General features: G+C 46.9%; 1 protein-coding gene across 3 annotated transcripts in view; it reads right to left on the bottom strand.

The window, feature by feature from the left end:
- LOC108555514 (uncharacterized) overlaps positions 1–18,484 on the bottom strand; it is a 128,169-nt gene that overhangs the window by 25,608 nt on the left and 84,077 nt on the right. Inside the window, exons 1-3 of one of the 3 annotated variants that reach the window (XM_017911176.1) lie at positions 7,438–7,511; positions 5,748–5,859; positions 2,091–2,204 (exon numbers count right to left, since the gene is read on the bottom strand). In XM_017911176.1, the coding sequence (XP_017766665.1) occupies positions 2,091–2,160 (70 nt within the window). In that variant the 5' untranslated portion in view covers positions 2,161–2,204; positions 5,748–5,859; positions 7,438–7,511. Of the gene's footprint in view, positions 1–2,090; positions 2,205–5,747; positions 5,860–7,437; positions 7,512–18,484 lie in introns of those variants that run through there. The other 2 variants (XM_017911175.1, XM_017911177.1) reach the window with 2 other exon arrangements.

The raw sequence follows: 18,484 nt of genomic DNA, 5'->3' as shown, positions 1-18,484 counted from the left end.
GAGTGTCAAGAGTGGAAACGTCGCGGATGGCGGGGGTCTTTCTCCCTCTTTGCAGCTCGCGACGAAAATAATCATTTTCAACGCGCTGATAAATCATCAAGGGTTTATCAAACTTTCAGCGAAAGTGCCGTGTCGCGAAATTGATGTTACCGGTTATAAATAGCGATACAGCATCGCGAGGGAACGAGTACGGCCTGTCTGACTACGCGCCGACCCTTTCCACTCGGAGGGCGAAGTTGGTTACGTGTCGCGTGTATCGCTTCCCCTGTAACTTCTAAAATTACGAGGGAAAGGTTGCCTTATTTTTAGACCCTCCGCGATTGCCCTTGAACCTAATAATACGTCCTTGAAACCGTAGGTGTTTTTCCAGGCTGCTCCTTTCCGCTCGTCCGACTTATTTATAATTCCACTCCTTTCTCGCTTCTGTACACACGAATCCCGTGGATGTCGACCAACAGCCGACCAGCGGCCGCAGGCGACCGGAAACTGGCCGTTCGGTGACTCGATAAAAAGCGTGTGTCCCACAGCTGACACAGCGAGAACTCAGACCGTCAATCATAGCGAGACACCGACGCTCTATCGAGATAAAAAGAACCGCCCATTGGCTCTCTGTTACGCGTAGGCCTGCGGCGGTAATGACGCTGGCAGGAAGAGGGGAATCATCGATCGACTACCCCTCGGTGCTTTCCTCATTCAGCTTCATTGTCAGACTTTCGCCGAGCATGGTAGAAAACGGGGGTACCGCGGGCGTGAAACTATAATGGAACGATTTTAAGCGATTGGATCGCGATGATCGACGCGCTCCTACGGATAATTCGCTTTCTGGCAGCCGTGAATGAACGAGAATCCGAATGAAAGCGGGGGAAATGATGAAAGAGACAGGTAACAATGCAATCCCAAAAATGTCCGCGTGCAATATCGGCACCTGTTGTCCCGCGAAATAACCGTACCCGATTGTTCGTCAACCGTGTCCACCGATCCCGGGTCACTTCTTTCCTGCCTCTCATTTCGTTTCATTCACCTGCACACGGTCTGCCTCGCGTTTCTGCATCGCGCGGATTTAGGAAGTTGGAAGGAAATGTATCGTGAACGAGTGGCAAGCGAAACGTGATTTTTCTCGTAGTTTGGGGAAATTTAATTTTCCGGAAAGTTGCGGCAACGAAATCGTCGACCCATTTCACCGCGACTCCGAGGTACTTATTGTTTCAGTTGCAAGGAACGTTTTTGCGTTCACGCGTGACCCGAAAACCGGCGGACACGAGGCAAAAATGCGTTCGATGGAACACGGTGGCTAGAGCCGAAAAGGGACAAGAAAAATTCGGTCGTGGGGGAGGTGAGAGATGCATTTTTACCATCGAGGTGCGCGCACTGTTTTCGCATTCGGATGTACACCCGGCCTAAACTTTAATTACGGAACGGGAACTGGGTTAATCACTCGCAATTCAGCAAGTTTTAGGGCCGGTTAGCCACGCACCGAGCATTTTTCCCCAGCTGTTAGCCTCGAAACGCCCAACGACATCCGGTCGTTTCAACGACGGACGAACAGACCAAACCGAAATTACTATATACTCGTATGTATACGCGTGTACCCGGGAAAGATTGAAATTTACCGTGCAGCCGTGAAAACTACGGACTTCCAAATCCTCGAAATTGATACGAATGGAAATGCACTTCGGCCAATAACTTCGCGAAACTATGCTAACGGTGTCGTACTATTTTCATCGTTTTCATTATTTATCCGTCGAATTTACGGGCCGAGTGGAAACTTCTGGATGCCTGTGCGGGTGTCCATTTAAACTTTATGATAAACACGACTCGATATTTCATCCCGAAACGTTCAGGCGCTCTGCGTCCCGAAATTAAACGTTCATCCTCGATAATTTCACTATTTTACCCGTCTACAATTTTATCTCCCCTCTTTCTCTCTAAACCACCGATTTTATTCGCGCTCGTACACGGTACCGTCTCGTAACGATTATTTATTTCCCTCATTTACGGGCCCCGTGATTGAATGCAGACTTGGGAATGGTTACGTTCAAGAACGCCCTAAATTTTCGTTTAAACTTTGCGGTAAGGAGGGGATAACTAACCTGTGGGTGTGCATGGTGTTCTTGCCGCCTCCACGAGGTCCTCGCGACTTCCGGGCGGTGCTTCCAGCATCGTGCCGCTGCCGGAGAATTTCTTTACACATAGCAGGCTCAACGCTGTAACAAAACAGAAATAATCGTCAGCGATGGTGCAGTTAATTACGTACGCTCGTAATAAATTTACAGACAATTCGAGGAACCGTTTCATAAAGTTATTTTTCTCGCAAGCTCTCATTAAAGATTCCTCGAATCGAGCTGTAAATGTTTGAATTAATAACGATATATTATCGAAGAATAAATTGGATTCGATTCTACGTTGAAAACGCATTCGTTAATTACCTCATTAATCTTCGATCGAATTATATTTCCATCGACGTGTGACGGAATTATGGCAATCTCGTTATTTCCACGTTATTACCAACGAATCGAATCTTCCGGTTATTACAGCGAGTACTCTCCCAAGTAAATTTTCTTTCGCGATAATCCTCCCATGCAAGCTAATTACCAAAGAAGTAGAAGCTAGATTCTCAGAAGGTGTAGCTTCTACTATTTTGATAGAATTTCCAAAGAACTTCGCTATTCAGATCGCACGCATAGAGGAATTATACTGCTTTCGCGAGTTCAAGAGCTTCCGATATCATTCAGTTCGTCTTTACCAAACTGCAGCGCAAGGTCTGATCCATTACAGTCCTATTCTACTAGCAATTCAATTCCTTCGCGCTTTACGCGAAGTATGAAGCATTTAAAATTAAAATTACACGGTTTCAAATGCTCCGTCGTAATTATGTTCCAGCGGACAATTTTGTTAAGCGATTATACGGCGTTTTCTTGGGGAAAAAATTCCCCGCTCCTGACCGAATAAAAGAAACATGGACACAGGCCGGCCCAAACCGTCTCCTCGTCCACGAAACGTTCCACGACACTCGTGTAATTCTTTTCCCCGCAATTTACCATCGGGCCAAGGCAAAAGGAGAACACTCGTCGCGGCGAGATCTCGTCAGCGACGCGCGTTGTCCGCGCAAGACTCGCGTGCACGGTCGAGGCGCGTTTTAATTAAATTTTCACAACCACAGCGCCGCGAGGAATGCTCCGTCGCACGTAATAACACGTGTGTCGCGTGGCACACACCTGCACGTCGGGCTACGCTCGCGATCGTACGTACAAATAAGCGGTAGACTGGTATTGGAAGCTTTATACGAGCCGGCTAATACTGTTTCACCTTTGTGCTTGGGCACAAGCCAGAAAGAGAGTATTAACAATACCGTGGCTTGGCGACGCTGACGTCCCGGGTACGCTTTGCATGATTAATTTTGCGGTCGCATCCGAAACATCAGGCGCCTGGGACCCGCGTCAGGGCCCCTTTTCTTTTCCACCTTTCGTCCTGTCACTGAAAATCTTTTGCAAAATTCAGCTTGCAAATTTTGCGCATGAATTCCTCGAGCTCTCGTTAATTTTTCAAATTCTACGCTAGCTCGTGGAAGCTTGAATTTTTAAGAATTACGCATTGGCAATACGTTCAGGGACGATGCATATTTTATATCCAATTTGTTCGATTCCAGCTCGGATGGTAGCGGCGAAGGTACGTCAATTAATTCCGACAATGGTTCAGGGTTGTTAAGAAGTTACTCGTTCGGTTGGAAAATGTTCTCCTTAACCTGCAGCTTCGTTCTACGCTTCCCGAGGAATGAACCCGCACCTCGGGAAACTCAAAGGTGAGCGACGTGGAACAGCGTGCTTTCCATCACGCCATTCTTCCATCGAAGGAGGAAAACTTCCCCTTTTATCTCTTCGATCATCGCTAGTGACACTCTATTATAAATAGACCGTTCCAGGAGTACATGCCATCATCGTTGAGTTCATTAAGAACCGATCGGAACTTCCCATTGCGCTGCTTGCCCGGTTAAAGGGGGACACCCCTTTCATAGGTACACGACGGCACGGCTCAATAATAAATCAGGCAAAACCGAATTCCAAGATCGAGGGTTAATCCAAGTCTCCCTCGTGCCATCGCGTTGCTTTATTTCCCGCGTTTTAAAACGTCATTTGAACGGTGACGATTCTCTTCGAGATCGATATCGGTTCTTCCTTACCCTCCTTTTCCACCTTCTCATCCGACGAATTTCTCCCCTTTCACGGTGGAAAAATTTAGCGTTCAGCACGGTCGGAACCCTCCACAATCTCGGTGTACGTTCCAGCTTCCTGCGGTTCAATTTTCATCCTTTGACGATAGCCGAAAGGCAAGAAGCATCAAGCATCGAGAATCGGTGGCGGCAGCCACCGAACCATCTCCTTTGTCTCGTTCTATTTTCCAATGGTCCTTTCCATCCTTCCACCGTCGGCTCCTTCTCGATTCCTTCCGCTCCCACCCGCCCCGTCCTCCATCCTTTTGTGCCGGCCAGATCGAGCAGACCGCTTTTTCCAAGCTACGGCAGCCAAGCTCTAATCTTCCACGAGCGTTCGCTCTGTCGCCTCTCTGTCGACGAGTTTGCGGATACTTTGAAAGCAAATTCGTGGCCCGCAATTCCAGATAAAATTGCGCCTTTCACCGGCTGACTCACGGAAGAATTCCGAATTGTATTTCAGCCGCGCGTGCATTGTCGTGGCACACGGCTTCCTTCCCCTTTAGCCTGTCTGCAACCCGACGAAATTGAATCACAAAGGGGAAGAAAAATGCTTTCCTTCCCCGGATCATTTCCGAACTTCCCTCTACCTCTTCGCCACGCTCTGTGTCGATCTTGCTTTTTCTCCAGCTCGCGGAATTCTAACCGTGACTCCCGTTTTCATCCAGAAAGAGGATTTGTCACGCAGTCGCTTAAACCGTGTTTCGGGTTTCGTAGGCACGCGTTCGGACGAATGACAAAGAGGAGAGACAGGCTATCGCATCTATTATTTTGAAAATCTATTGCCGACGACCCGGCGGTTCCGAACGGGTGCCTGGTCACGTCGGTTAGCGAGGAATCCCACGATACGACTCGCCATAGAAATTATTCACATTCTGCACAACAAACGGATTCCGCATACCGCGTGATTGTTTCCGTAGTTCCGAGCGTACCGTTTCACGAATAATCGACGAAACTGAACTCTGGTCTCGATCCTTTCTCTTCCTTTGTCTCCGTTCTCGCGAGTGAAAGCCTGGACATCGATCCTCTTTCCTTCAGCCGTCGCGAGAGCCTGACTTTTCGAGACAGTCATTCGTCAAACGTTGTCCTCCTCTGGTCGCCATGGTTTTTATACTTTACTCGTCGTTCACGGGCTCCTCTGTCGAGGTACGTGAGCCGAAATTCAACGATACACACGCGGAAGGATGGAACGAGGAAATTCCAGCCTGGGCGAAGCAGCAGGGGAATTTTATTTATCCGAATGCCGTGGTCGTTTATCTCCAGTCTCTCGAGCTTCCTCGACCGATAGCCTCTGGCCAACTTTCGTTCTAGAATCCAATTTTTTCTCTTTCTCTCCTGCCCCTTTTGGAGAGAGGGACGGACACGGTGCGAGGTCTGGCTAATGTACCGTCTAAGATGTACGTCCAGAGACTCCGAATGTAATATTTTATCTCGGTTTTTTTTTGCCGGCGTTTAAGGGTTAATGGGGAAGACACAGTTTGACGTAAAACACGTTGTCCGAGGGATTATCAGCTGATGGATAATTTACGAAGGAACTCACCCCGCTTCACGTCCCGCCACGTGTTCGTGATTTCGTCGAGTCTTCCTTCCCCGTTTGGTGTTCACCCATATATTCCTCTCACATCGTTCTGATGGCCAGACGTTCTACGAATCTGGAACATGGTAGAACAATACGGTTATGGGATTTGTCCCGTGCTTCCTGCCATTGCTTTCCCATTATCTGCTATAATTGGTACAACGTGGCACATGCTCCAATTATAATGCTATTATAATGCAGCATTCTGTTTTTACGAATGTATATCGAATTGCAATCGATAGGTGAAACGTCGTGTTGTAATTGCTGCAATTACCGTGCTATATTAATCGCAACAGCGACGGAATGATCGTCGATTGGTAAACCGTTGTTAATAGTTTCCATTTTTACTCGCCGATATCGACAAAATCGTATTTAATATATTTCTAGAGATCTCGATTCTATTCGCTCTATTCCCAAATCTCGAGCATCCGTTTTATTCCCGGACAACCAGTTTCTGTCTTATACCGCTCGCAAAACTCGCCTATCTTCCCCTTATTTCACGTTATAGTATCTATTTCGACTCTAGAAATTTGGAATTAAATCTCGGAATAAATTTAATTCCCCGAACGGTGTTATTTATATTTATTAATTTTTCGCGAAGTTGTTTAGCTCGTTTTCTTTCATCGCGAATCGATCAGCGAAGCGGTCATTAGGTTAGGGTAGAGCACACACGCGCGATAAATGCATAATGCTGTCCAGGTCTGCGCTGTGCAAGGGCTGCAGGCTATGTGCACGTGCACATGTGCGGACACATGTGGCGAGACGTATGCACCGCAGACCACGCAAGAGCAAATAAGAGGCGAGCATGTGCGGCTTATGCAAAATGTCGACTACAAAACTGGAATCGTAAAATCCCCGTGTCCCGTAACTTTTATCCTCCACCCGTCCAGTTAAACTATGTTTTATCGTTTTAATTCGTTTAATACGCAGTCGTTTTAATCAATCGACCGATTGGTACACGTTGGTCGCGGCACGGAATTTCCACCGAAATGAAATATTTATTTCGTTATTTTTCCGCGTTGATTTTTCTTTGTGCGTTAAAATTTAATATTTCTATTTCCACTTTGCCTCCGTCAATCGCAGGAAATGTTCGATTTCGTTATTGAAATTTCCATTTCTTCTCTTTTCACGACTTCTCTGCCCGACGCGAATTTTTTCTTTTCACAGTCGACACGATGCTCGAACGATTTTCGAGGATCGTCCACGAAAGACATTAACACGACTAACGTCCCGACGAATCGGATAGGAAATGCTCGAACGCATTGTAAGCATCCGCGAGCGCTGCTTCGAAACGGAATTGCTCGTAAATTCCGTGACGAGGAATCTTTTATCTCTCAATGCTCTCCCTTCCCCGCTCGCAGTTACGGTTGCCGCTGTTACAAGATAAGGGATGCTCCTCTTCTTAATCTCCGCTTCTCCACCTCGTTCAACCCGCTTTTGTCCGATTCTTTAACCCTGCCCGTCACCTAAATCTTCCCGATGCCTCCGGGTAAAACTTTAATCATTAACGCAACCGTTTAACGAAATTCCGTATCACTCGACAGCAGGGCATAATGCACGAGCTCGGAAACATACGGCGTTAACAAATGAATTTAGCGGAAAATCCAGCGGGAATAATTAATGGGATAATTTCGTTTCGTTATCGTTACTTAACCCTCTGTTCGTCGGTGCGAAAAGACGGGGCTCCAGGTGCTGCTGCCGGCAGATAATGGCGCAGCTATCCGCACATCCGCTAATTCCGGGTGCTAGATCGGGGGAACTCGCAAGAGAACAGCGACAAAATCCTGACAGGAGTTTCGGTTGTCGCTCGAGTGGTCACCCGGTCGGTCGTGGCCGTGGCAGAGGCGCCGTGGAACTGGTAATTGGTGTCTGAAAGCTGTTTTCAGCCGGAAACCAATCGTCCCCCTCTTCGAGGAAAGTTTCCAGCTACTGGCAGTCGGAGTTTGCCCGGTATAGAATGTCCATGCCGCTACTCGTGTAACCAATCGTCGAAATCGTGCCACCCAGGCAAACGGCGAAGAAAAATTGCGGCCAGCGAAGCGCGAAAACTGTGCAGGAACACACGGAAAAGTTTGCGTCCGTGCTTGGCCAGCGTGAAACCGCACTGCTTTTTCGATCGCCAATATCGCGCTGCGAGAAGTGGAGAACGGGGATACCTTTGGCACTGATTGAACCGAGAAATATTCGCGAAAGGTCTCGGCTGGGAAATCGCGAATATCAAACTCCTAGTAATGAACCACTTACCCAACGATTCGAGCTCCGACGACGCGTGGCACGATCAACAATTCGGTAAGGTCGGTCACACGTCGAGTCACTTCGTCCGAACACAGCGAAGAATAACACGGAACTGAGGCAGCAAGTGGTCGACGAACCTCGACGAGATTAACCATGAGCCCGACCCGTGTTGTTTACCTTGAAACCGTTACGACCACGTCTGTCACACGTGATACTCATGTTCGACCCGATAACTAAGTTGAGAGTGTTACGCGATATTCTATACGAAGAGAATAATAACTACTATGGATATTTTTTGGCTGATTTTAAACACGATGATAATACTCGGATATTGAAACCAGGTTTTGCTCCATCCCGTTCAAGCTATGGAATTGAATATTACGAATGAAATTGGAGCCCCGACGCGGCTTCGGTTTCCGCGGCTTCGAAATAATTTAATTAGGGAAGTTGAGTTTCCCAGGACTCGGAAAGGTGGAACGCCGTCTTCTGCCGGGGATCCTCGTTATTCGAGAACTCGTCGCCTCCCGGCTCATTTGACGCGCGAAATTTCTCTCGGTGAACGAAGACTATAAAGCGAGCCGAGGCACGGGAATCGGGGAACAGAGTGGAGTGAAAACTGGCGCTGAAAAACGCTTCTCTGGGCGCGAAAGCAAACGAGGTCGCCGTTATTTCCGATATCATGCAGGCGATGGTACTTTCGTGTGCCTACTATATTGGAGTTATTGGGCTGCGGTTTTCGGGGTTATCTGTAGTTTGTGCGAACTTCGAGCACCGCGCGCTTCATTCTCCCTCTGTTCCGACGGGGATTACTTTTTTTTCGAAATAGAAGCCAGAAATATAAAAACGGCACGGCGAGGATATTTCGCGTGCGAGTGATTTTTAGCAACGGGAAGCAACGGCGTAGACGTACGATTCGAGGAAGCATCGAGTCGTTGTTACGGGAACGAGTAACTAACACGCGCCAGCTTTTATTCGTGTACTATGCAAGCATCAAGATTCCGGGTTCGGAACAGTACACCGGCCATCCCAGTTCCATACACGCGTGCACACGCGCGCGATACATGCACGAGCCAGTTCCCAGGAGTCGTATAGTTGGTGACTAGTAATTAGCTAGACGAGTGACACTATCTCCGTTATCACTCCCAGGGTACAACGAACACGCAATATCCGGGCTCAGGCTCGTATCGTGCATTCGTTCCTGTCCCTATAATTTGCGCGCGTAATTCCGTCTTATCAGATCAATCGCAACAATTCCGTTTCAACAAATAATCAGCTCTGAAGATAATCGAATAACGCTGCATATCCGGAGTATGCAACTTCCCCTGGTTTGCTTCGAGATCAGGGGGAATCGTGATTCAGCCAGGGTCTCGAGGCGACTTCGTTATTCTTATCACTGTTCTCATTTTCCATTCCTCATTTCCCCGCTGAAAAATCTGACTACCGTGAGAGGTATGCGGGAACAGGAGACCCGCGGTTCAACGCGAATCGTCTTTCCAATGCAATTCCTTCGTCTGTTTTGCCATTCCTCTTTATTTCTCCCACCACCCCCCCGTACCACCGCCGCCTTACCTTTATCCTCGCCAGCTCCCTAACCCGCAACACGCTACGTTTGTATGTGTGTTTGCAGCTTCTATCATTCCGTTCTCTTCGAATGCCACAGCTCGTTCCACCGGTTTTCATTCCCCGCGTGTCTTTTCCCGCTGCCGCGGCGGGCCGCGCGTTTATCCGGATGCTTTTCAGCTACGTACACACCTGGAAGACGTTCCACGGGAAAAAGGACGAGTTCATAACCCGGGATACAGAGGGGAATATAAAGCAGACAGTGTGCTGGAACGATCTCATAACCTTTTCCCGGCGTTACGCTCTATACATTTTTCTCCGTCCCGCTGCTTTTCCTTCCTTCAACCCCGGCAGATCCGGCTCCCTCGCTGTGACCACCTTTCGCTGCTTCGGGGGAGCTGGCCGGACAGCCGGGTAATTTTCGTGGCTCGCGAAAGTTTGCGGAACGGCCTCCGGATATCCGGATGCAAACGAAATTTCGCCGAGACGAAACTGAGCTTGATGAAAAAGTCGCGGATCGGTGTCTGCTCGCGGCAGCTCTTTGTGTCTTGCACGCCGAATGATGGTCAAAGGATCTCTGATAAACGCGTTGCGATAGTATATGATTTAACGTGAACGGTGATACTCGTAGTGAAAGAAATAATATTGGGAATTTGATTAATTTTTAATCGATTTCGAGAGTAATCCTGTATAGAGAATAACAGAGTATCAGTGACAAAGGAATTTTTATCAAATAGAATCGATAATTTGTAGTGGAGGAAGAGAATTTTTCAGGGTTTAAATGACTGAATTATTTTATTTGGATTATCATGCATTGTCACGCAGTAGAATTTAAACGAAAGCTCAACTCCTTTCGCGTTTGTGCAGAAGAGAAAGTCAAAGCGTCGGTGATAAACGAATTATGCTCTCAAATACGATTAATGTCTCGAAGTGGGAGAAATATTCTCGAGGAACGGTTCACGGCAGACTTTAATAAAACATGCAGCGACTTCCTAGCGTGGAAAGAGTATTTATGAAGAACAAATTTAACGAAGCCCATGACAACGACATTTCACGACGCCCTCGATCTTTCTTCAGCCGGTGAGTCCACAATGAAACCGACAACTATACTAGCAGGTGCATTTCGCTTGATAATTTATCACGACGGACAGAGTTCCCTGTTTTCCGGGCTGGATGGCAGCGTTTTCTGAGAATTAGCGTCCGCTCCATGAATACCGGTTCTCTATAACGCGAGATGAAATCGAAACGCGGTTAATCCGGCGAATATCCATCTCACAATAAATGACTAATCGCGTGGAACGTGATTAATTTAACGATCCGGCATCAACCGGCGTATATTAATCACGAGACGAAATGTTTCAACGGGTTTTGCCCCGATTTAATTAACATCAATCAACGACTGGATTAAAAATTAACAGCACTTTGCGATCCCTTTCAAACTTTCAGCCCAATTAAGTTCGACCCCTTCGGATGATACTGCAAGCGAAGATCAAGGATCGGCTAGTAAATCGTTGCTTCTGCGTAGAGATTAAAGTACTCTCGCAGAGAGTGTGAGAGAGAAGTACGAGGTCGATGGATGAGAAATTTATGAACACCCTGTATTATGTACCCTTATGTCGGGACATGATGCTCAGTCCTCCACCCCTTAGTGGCGTCCTTATCGCGAAGGGATGCTGTAAACTTCGTATATCCTTCACGTAAGACGTCGATCGTAATTTAGGGAACAGATTGCTTCATTCTGGCACGCTATTATTCCGATTAAAACCGGCAATGTGTTAATCACATTTTCGATAGTTCGAAATTGCGCGATTGTATCCTCTTGTCGCGATTTCGTATTCAAACGAGGCGACATTCCGTGCTCAAAAATCAGACGAGACCGAATAATACGTTATTTCGTAGAGAGCTCCTTTGAAAGGATCTCGATTAAACGCCGATTCCACGCGTTTCAATATAAATCAACGCTTATGAATATTAACAAGGTTAAGTTTCGCCGACTGTTGTTTCTCCTTCGATCAAGCTTCCGATCCACCGTCCGGGAAACTGCGATTACCGTGGCCTGAACATTTTCCACTTGACGTGGAAGTCAAGTCATTCGCGCGACAGTTTCGTTGTTTTAATCGTCTCGCGATTTATAGCGCGACGGAACAACCCCTCTTCGGGTGTCGCCCGTTTATGGATCGCGATATCTGAGAATTCCGCGATACGTCGCGATAGATCTATAGATCATATCGAGCGCGACCCTCGCGACCCAATTACCATTCGCGTCGAGTCAGATAATGGCTTTGTATTATTTATGCGAGGCTGAAACTGCTTCTCGGCGACATTTATACTCTTCCCGGGTCGGAGTACGGTACATTAGATAACGCGTTGTACACGCGAAATGCCCGATGCAATTAAAGTGCATTATGACTCAGCGTCTCGCTGGCGAACTTCGTTCGCTGACAATAACGCGAAATGGATGTGCATTAACACTGTTTTCACGTGTTCATTCCGCGTCAAGTGGCTTAGCCTCAATAACCGAGTGAATTCTCCCTTCTGATGGAACTCGTTTCCACTTGTTACGCCCGATAAAACCCTCCCTTTTCAACGTTTCCAGTTTTTCCAAAAATACTGCGCGCCTTTCCCGATGCATTACGGGGGTTATTTAAACATTCGTCCATAGACGGTAAATAGTGGAAATTTCGGGACCGTAAATGGAGTGAAAAACGTGACGGAGAGGAGGACACGATTTCTATCGAATCTGGTCGAACGACGAGAGAAGGAATTAATTTCGCGTTAAATCGAGGAAGGAGAGGAATCCGGGTTGCTCCGAGTCGAGCGATATAACAGCGCAACGAAATGGCGGGCATTACTTTTTCAAATAAACACCGCGACTGTTGTAATTCCGCGAGATACGATCTTCCCGGCACAATGGAGCAGCGGCCGATTCAGCCAGGATAAATCAAAGCGCCGGGCACGATAAAACCTCGAGACTTTTCTTCCCAGACAGGGATAAACTCGAGCAAGTTTTCCAGGCCGAGGCAATAACCGCGCGACGTCGCGACGCCCCCGCAATCGTATTCATTCCACTCGTTTCTTTACTACTCCTTTTTATCCGTCCCTCTGTTCTCAGTCGACTCAATTAACCGCACACCTCGGCCTGTACACCGGCGAGTAGCTAATACGGGAACGTCACGCTCGTTTGTCTTCGACTTCGTTTCCACGGCTGTTTGTCATTCCGCCGGTGGCCAAAGGAAACTTTTTCCCTTCCTTTATCCCCCTAAAATGAAACAATGTCGCTGACGTCGTCACGTAGAGGCTTTACACCATGTCTGTGTATCGTTTTACCTTTCTCCCTTTTCCCCTTGCCCCTTTCTGTCCCGAGCACCGCCCGTTCTTCCTTTTCTTTCCACCAGCCTTCCAGCACCGGGTCTCCTCGTGGCCGCCCTCGAGCGTCTCGAGAGTGGTTTCGTTTTCCCCGAAGTGACGTGCTTCGAGGCCAACTGGAGGGCTTCTGCGAGGCCCAACGCCCGGGTGTAATGGGCTTGATGCATCCTCAGGGGTGGATAACCTTCGAGTGACGAGACTGCTCGGAATCTTTTATCGGAAATTCGCGTCCTCTTGTTCCCAGTCTCGTTTGGGGATTCTCTTAATCGCTTCGTTCTATCTCCGCGCTGTTAAAACCGCGCTGTTAAAGCCGCGCCGCTAACGAAATGTCCGAAATAAACGACGAGACCTGGTCCATCGTTCCCTCGAATGTGTCGAGTCTCCGCGAACTCGGCTCGAAATCGATAAATCGGAATTTTCATCCGCGAATCGAGCCCCAAAGTTCCCGAGCTTCCAACTTCTGTCAACTCTAGCTGTCCACCTTCGCCGAGGGTAATAGCGCGGGAAATAATGGCGACTAGTAGTCCAGCGAACGATGTATGTATGTCAGAACGCGACACTTCCGTGCAGAGATTTATTAAGAACGTCGCGACGTACCACGCGAGGTGAACCGGCGATTACTATCGCTCATGCACGCGATAAGCGCCGTGCTTCATCCTCGAACATTAGTACCTAGCATCGAGGCTCGACGGGATGCTGGCGTGGCTTAAATCGCCGGTATTACGAGTTTACGCCGCGAAAGCTCTCGCCGGGAAAGCCCGTGGCACGCTTAAGTGCGCAGATAATTGGTTCAGACAAGAAAGTTCAGCGCGTGTTGCCAGCTCTTCGTTTTCAGAAAATACCCCGACACTTGCGGCGTGTGGCCCAAGCCAGGCAGCGTCAGGCCGGGTTCATCCGCGTGGATCAGCCGCCGTGCGGGTTTGCATCGTGTCGAACTGGAAATCGGGTCACTCTGTTGGGAAACGAGGCATCGATTTACCGATGAATTCTAATTAGACGAGATGGAGAGGCTGTATCTGAAAAAGGACACCGGCTGTACCTTCAATGGCACGCGTTAGTCGACACGTTCTCGCGCTCAAAGGTTCGCGTTTATTGTTCCCGCGCCCGTAAAAAGGTGTATTCAGTCCGCGTGGAGCAGCGGATGCACGTGCACGTGAATAACCAGAGGGTGATAATGGATCGCGAAGACGAGGATTCTTGGGCCTCTAGTCGCGTGATTTGAATGAAGAGATTAAATTCTTTGGTGGCACGCTGCTGCCAATCGTCTCAGACGTAAACGATCCAGGTGTCTGGCGATATGTGTACGTACACAGTGTGTCTCAGGTTTCACCAGCAAAATTTTCTCCAATTCTATGGGACTAAATGAGAAATAAATTTTATATAGACACATGGGTTGTTTAACTTATTCTGATCAATTTTAAATAGTCGTGACATGTTAAAAACTCATAACAAAACTATGTGACACGAATGGAAGATTAAATTATATATATGAGGTGGCGTGTGGCGAAAGACTCTATCTGGAGAATAATAAACAGTGACATCGGCTTCGACTTAGGCGTTTAGGACGATACCTGGAGTGCGTGCGAACGCATGACATATTTATGACTGGGTCGAGTGACTGAAAGAGAAAGCCGGTGTATGGAAAGAGAGAGTTTTGGTAGATTGCGTGTAGTCGAGACATAGAGAATAGAGGATCGTGTGTTTGAGAGTTAGAATTGAGAGGAACTTAGTGCAATATGTTAATTAAATAAACCAATTTTATTATTAAAAGGGAGTGTTGTTCATTAAACGGGCAGATCTGCATAGGATTAATCTAGCTAGAAATCCTACATATATATAATAGTTAAATAAATTTTGTTGTTAATTTATATCCATAGAACGCGCGACAATGTGTTACCGGTGAATTAAGAGACATCATGAATACCTTTGTACGAGTCCGATGCATCATCCTGTATCTAGATCACGCGGAAATTATTTGTATAATGATCCTGATGGTATCAGGAATATGACACGATCTGTTTTGAAACATTGCACCATTCGGATTAGAGGATACACGTATAATCTGTGACACGGCGTAAATTGGATCGTAATCTCGAAAACGATGCGGTTCTAATTAAGACATACGGTGTTCTAAATTATTCCACTGACTGGAGAACCGCAGGAGGGCTTGCGCGTGTTCTCGAAATAAGTAAGAAACCGTGACGCGGAGATTTGTTGGGAATCGACGTTAGGGAAAGGTTTATCCGGAAAACTCGTGGCGTAATTTCTTTGCGACAACGGGGAATCAGTTTTCACACCTGCAGCTCGATGTTTTCCCTCAGCTTGTCGTACGACCAACCGAGCTTAAGCTGCTTAGAACTTCGTAACCCCCTGAATGTGACCGTTCCCGATGTACACAGCCTCCTTCCTGCACACTCACGCAACAATGGCTGGCTACGAATTTGAAGCAATAGCGCCATTGGTGCCGGCGTAACTCTGATGTATCGGCGGATTAGGCAACCAACCACGCCATTCCAGTCGGATTTTCCTTCGACCTCGATACAGCGAGCCTTCCTACTTAGCAAGTGGAATTCCATCGAAGATACGGCCGTAAAACAGCAACCAATTTGCTGGATGATCCTCGACTCGTTCCACCGTTATGCCCTTTAACGTTCGTGGAATCCTACCCATTAGTCGAGCCGGTATCTCCTATCGAACTCTAATTAGCACGCGTAATTAGTATTCCAGTTCTCCCTCGATGCTTTCGCAATCTTCGCCAACGTCCTTGTTGATTCCCTCCTCTCCCATCTCGGTTACAAAAATAATTCCTCCTCGGAGGTTCCTCGGAGATTATTTAATTTCGCCGAGGAACGTCGTCCTTTGAATTCAATAACGGTCTAGCCAAAGTACGATAATTAACATCGTCGTCGTCTAAAGAGGTCCTCATGCGAAACGATTAAGCGTATTGTTAAAAAGCGACTCTTTTGTGCCTGTTTTGAAAGCAGTCAGCCACAGGGTTCGTCGTTTCTTGTACGTCGCTGATAAACGTGCCAGTCCTACCATGAAGAAGGGATGCGCTATAATGGCGCAGGAGTGGTAGTCCATTGTGGCGAATACAATGAACCTCTCGTTTGAGCATTCCTAAGGAGAATGTCTCTGGCAGTTCGACGGGATTCGGGAATAAATGCCGCGAGCCGTCGTTGTCAAACAACTTACCAGTCTACGGAACCCCATTGTCCATGACGATTCCGACTAATCTTCGTAAACCGGCTGATACCTTCTTTGCTTTATCGGCGAATGAACCACCGCGATAAGGGTTCGAACACTTCCAAACACTCGATCCACTTCCGCGAACGCAATTTCCGCGGCAATGAAATCGCGGATTTAAATTGAAATATCCGACCATCGAACTTTTCGAATTTAATATCTGCGCGTTATATCGGCTACATAGATCAACGCTTAATACCAGTATCCGTGATATATGACAATAATTAAAGCGTTATCGCGAAAATAAATTGGTACCGCGATAATAATTTCGATGAACAATACTTGACCCTACTTGATAGAGTACTCGGCAAAGAGAACCTGATACTTTGTCGAAATTCCGGAAGGAAATTTTGGTATTACGATAAGAAAAAGGGATAAAGAACAAAGGTAGCTCTATACGAAATCGTGCAATTTCTAATCGAGAAATTTTATCGCACAGGAAATATTTCACGAGCCGTTTTGAGTCGTCACGTAGCGCGATTACGTTTTTCACGATTTCGTCGAAAGCACTCGCACGTGTCCAGTAAAAGCTGGCTCGGTGGTTCGAATGTTAACAATCATTTCGACTAGTCTGGTGATTTTAACGTTAATGGTCCAGACAAAAGCCCATCGTGGGAATCAAAATAAAATCTGCTACCCCTGCCTGGTATCTCGATGAACCCTCGTGTCCGGCAACCCATTCATTTACCATCCATCCCCGGTGGGACTGCGAAATATCACAGACCGATCGGGTTACGTTCGCCAGGGTGTCTAGGGACACCTCTCCGGGACAATAGGGTTGGTCGCTCGGGTTTACATCCCTGAAACGTAAATTTGGTCCAGTGTTCCGTCTTACGTTCTCGAATATTCTACCGACGTAGACCCCTTTTCCCACCCCTGACCATCCACCCGTATTGGCCCGATCCACGGCACAAAGAGAATTCGAGATAACACACAGGTTGCGACGTGTCGTTTTCGCGATATCCGCACATTGTCAATGCCATGCCCGAGACATTGTCGGTCCCTCGTGTCCCTGTCAGACGATAAATTAAACGACTTCCGTCTGTGAGAAATCGCGCGATCTTCTGGCTGGTCCCTGCCAGCCGAAACTTTCCAAACGCTACTCGAAGATACGCTTTCATGGGGAAAGTTATCTCGACTTGACAGTCTCTGGTGTTAAGGAACCTTCTAGACGAACGCGTGTCTAGGCTATGGTTATCGTAGAAGGGTTAGGAAAGTACCTAGAGAATTACGGAATTGAGAAGTTAGCATAAGGGAAATTTGGATGATTCCAGTTTAACACTTTCACGATTGTCGCGTGTGCGAATTTGAGTATCAATTGTTATCGATGTTAATAAAACTGTTTGTTAATAACAGGTGGATATAATTATTGTAGGGAAGGAATTGGCACGGCCCTGAAAATATGTCAAGAATATTTGGGCTTATTGTTAGAACGAAAGTGACCGCGTGCAAGAGGATCGAATGTAAGGGATGTTTATGACAGAGTCAAATGAGGTAAATGAGGGGAAGTTTATGAATGCGTCTGAGTGTTTAGGATACGTGACCCACTGATTGAGAAAGAGAACATAAGTATGAAAGAAGAGTGCAAGGTTTAACACTAGGTTTACGGACGCCATCTGTATACTTATTTCTAAGGACACCTGTGAAATTGACAGGTAAAGGAAACAACGTGCCCTTTTCTCAACGATTAGTTTAATTTAAAAGCTATATATTATATTAACAGTCTTAATATAAGTTAACCAAATCTGTTACCATCGTATAATTGGAGCAACCCTTCCGTCAAATTGACGGGTTCCGTAAATCTAGTGTTAAATAAAAGTGCAAGGGCGCGGAAGGATCAGAGTCAGAGAGTATCAGAGTGTGTCAGTGTGTGCTTTAAAGTGAGTCACAGAGTTTTTGAGAAATAGCGAGTGAGAGTCAACCGAGAATTATTAGCGAGTAGAATAAGTTTTAGTTTAAAATAAATTATTTTTATATTTACGTCACTGCTTATTCTATTGCCTACCCAACATTCCTACATTATTTGTATGACAATGGAAGAAGTATTTTTTACAATGGACAATATCAAAAATTGCAGAAAATCATCGAGAAGACCTAATCGTGGCTGCATGAAACGAACTAGGGTAGAACAGAGTTCGAAAAATGGAATTTCGATTTGTAATAACACCTATAGAGACTTTGCCAGATTTTTCCCGTGGAATTAATCCGGTTTCCCGATTCGTCACCGAGTTTCAGCCAACACGCCGTCCGAATAAAACGTAATTCGCGTTCCACCGCTGACAAATTTACTTTCC

The sequence above is a fragment of the Eufriesea mexicana genome, unplaced genomic scaffold, assembly GCF_001483705.2.
Source record: "Eufriesea mexicana isolate 0111107269 unplaced genomic scaffold, ASM148370v2 scaffold124, whole genome shotgun sequence".
Classification (NCBI taxonomy): domain Eukaryota; kingdom Metazoa; phylum Arthropoda; class Insecta; order Hymenoptera; family Apidae; genus Eufriesea; species Eufriesea mexicana.
Note: the sequence above shows the minus strand (reverse complement) of the source record. Positions and strands in the feature narration are given on the sequence as shown.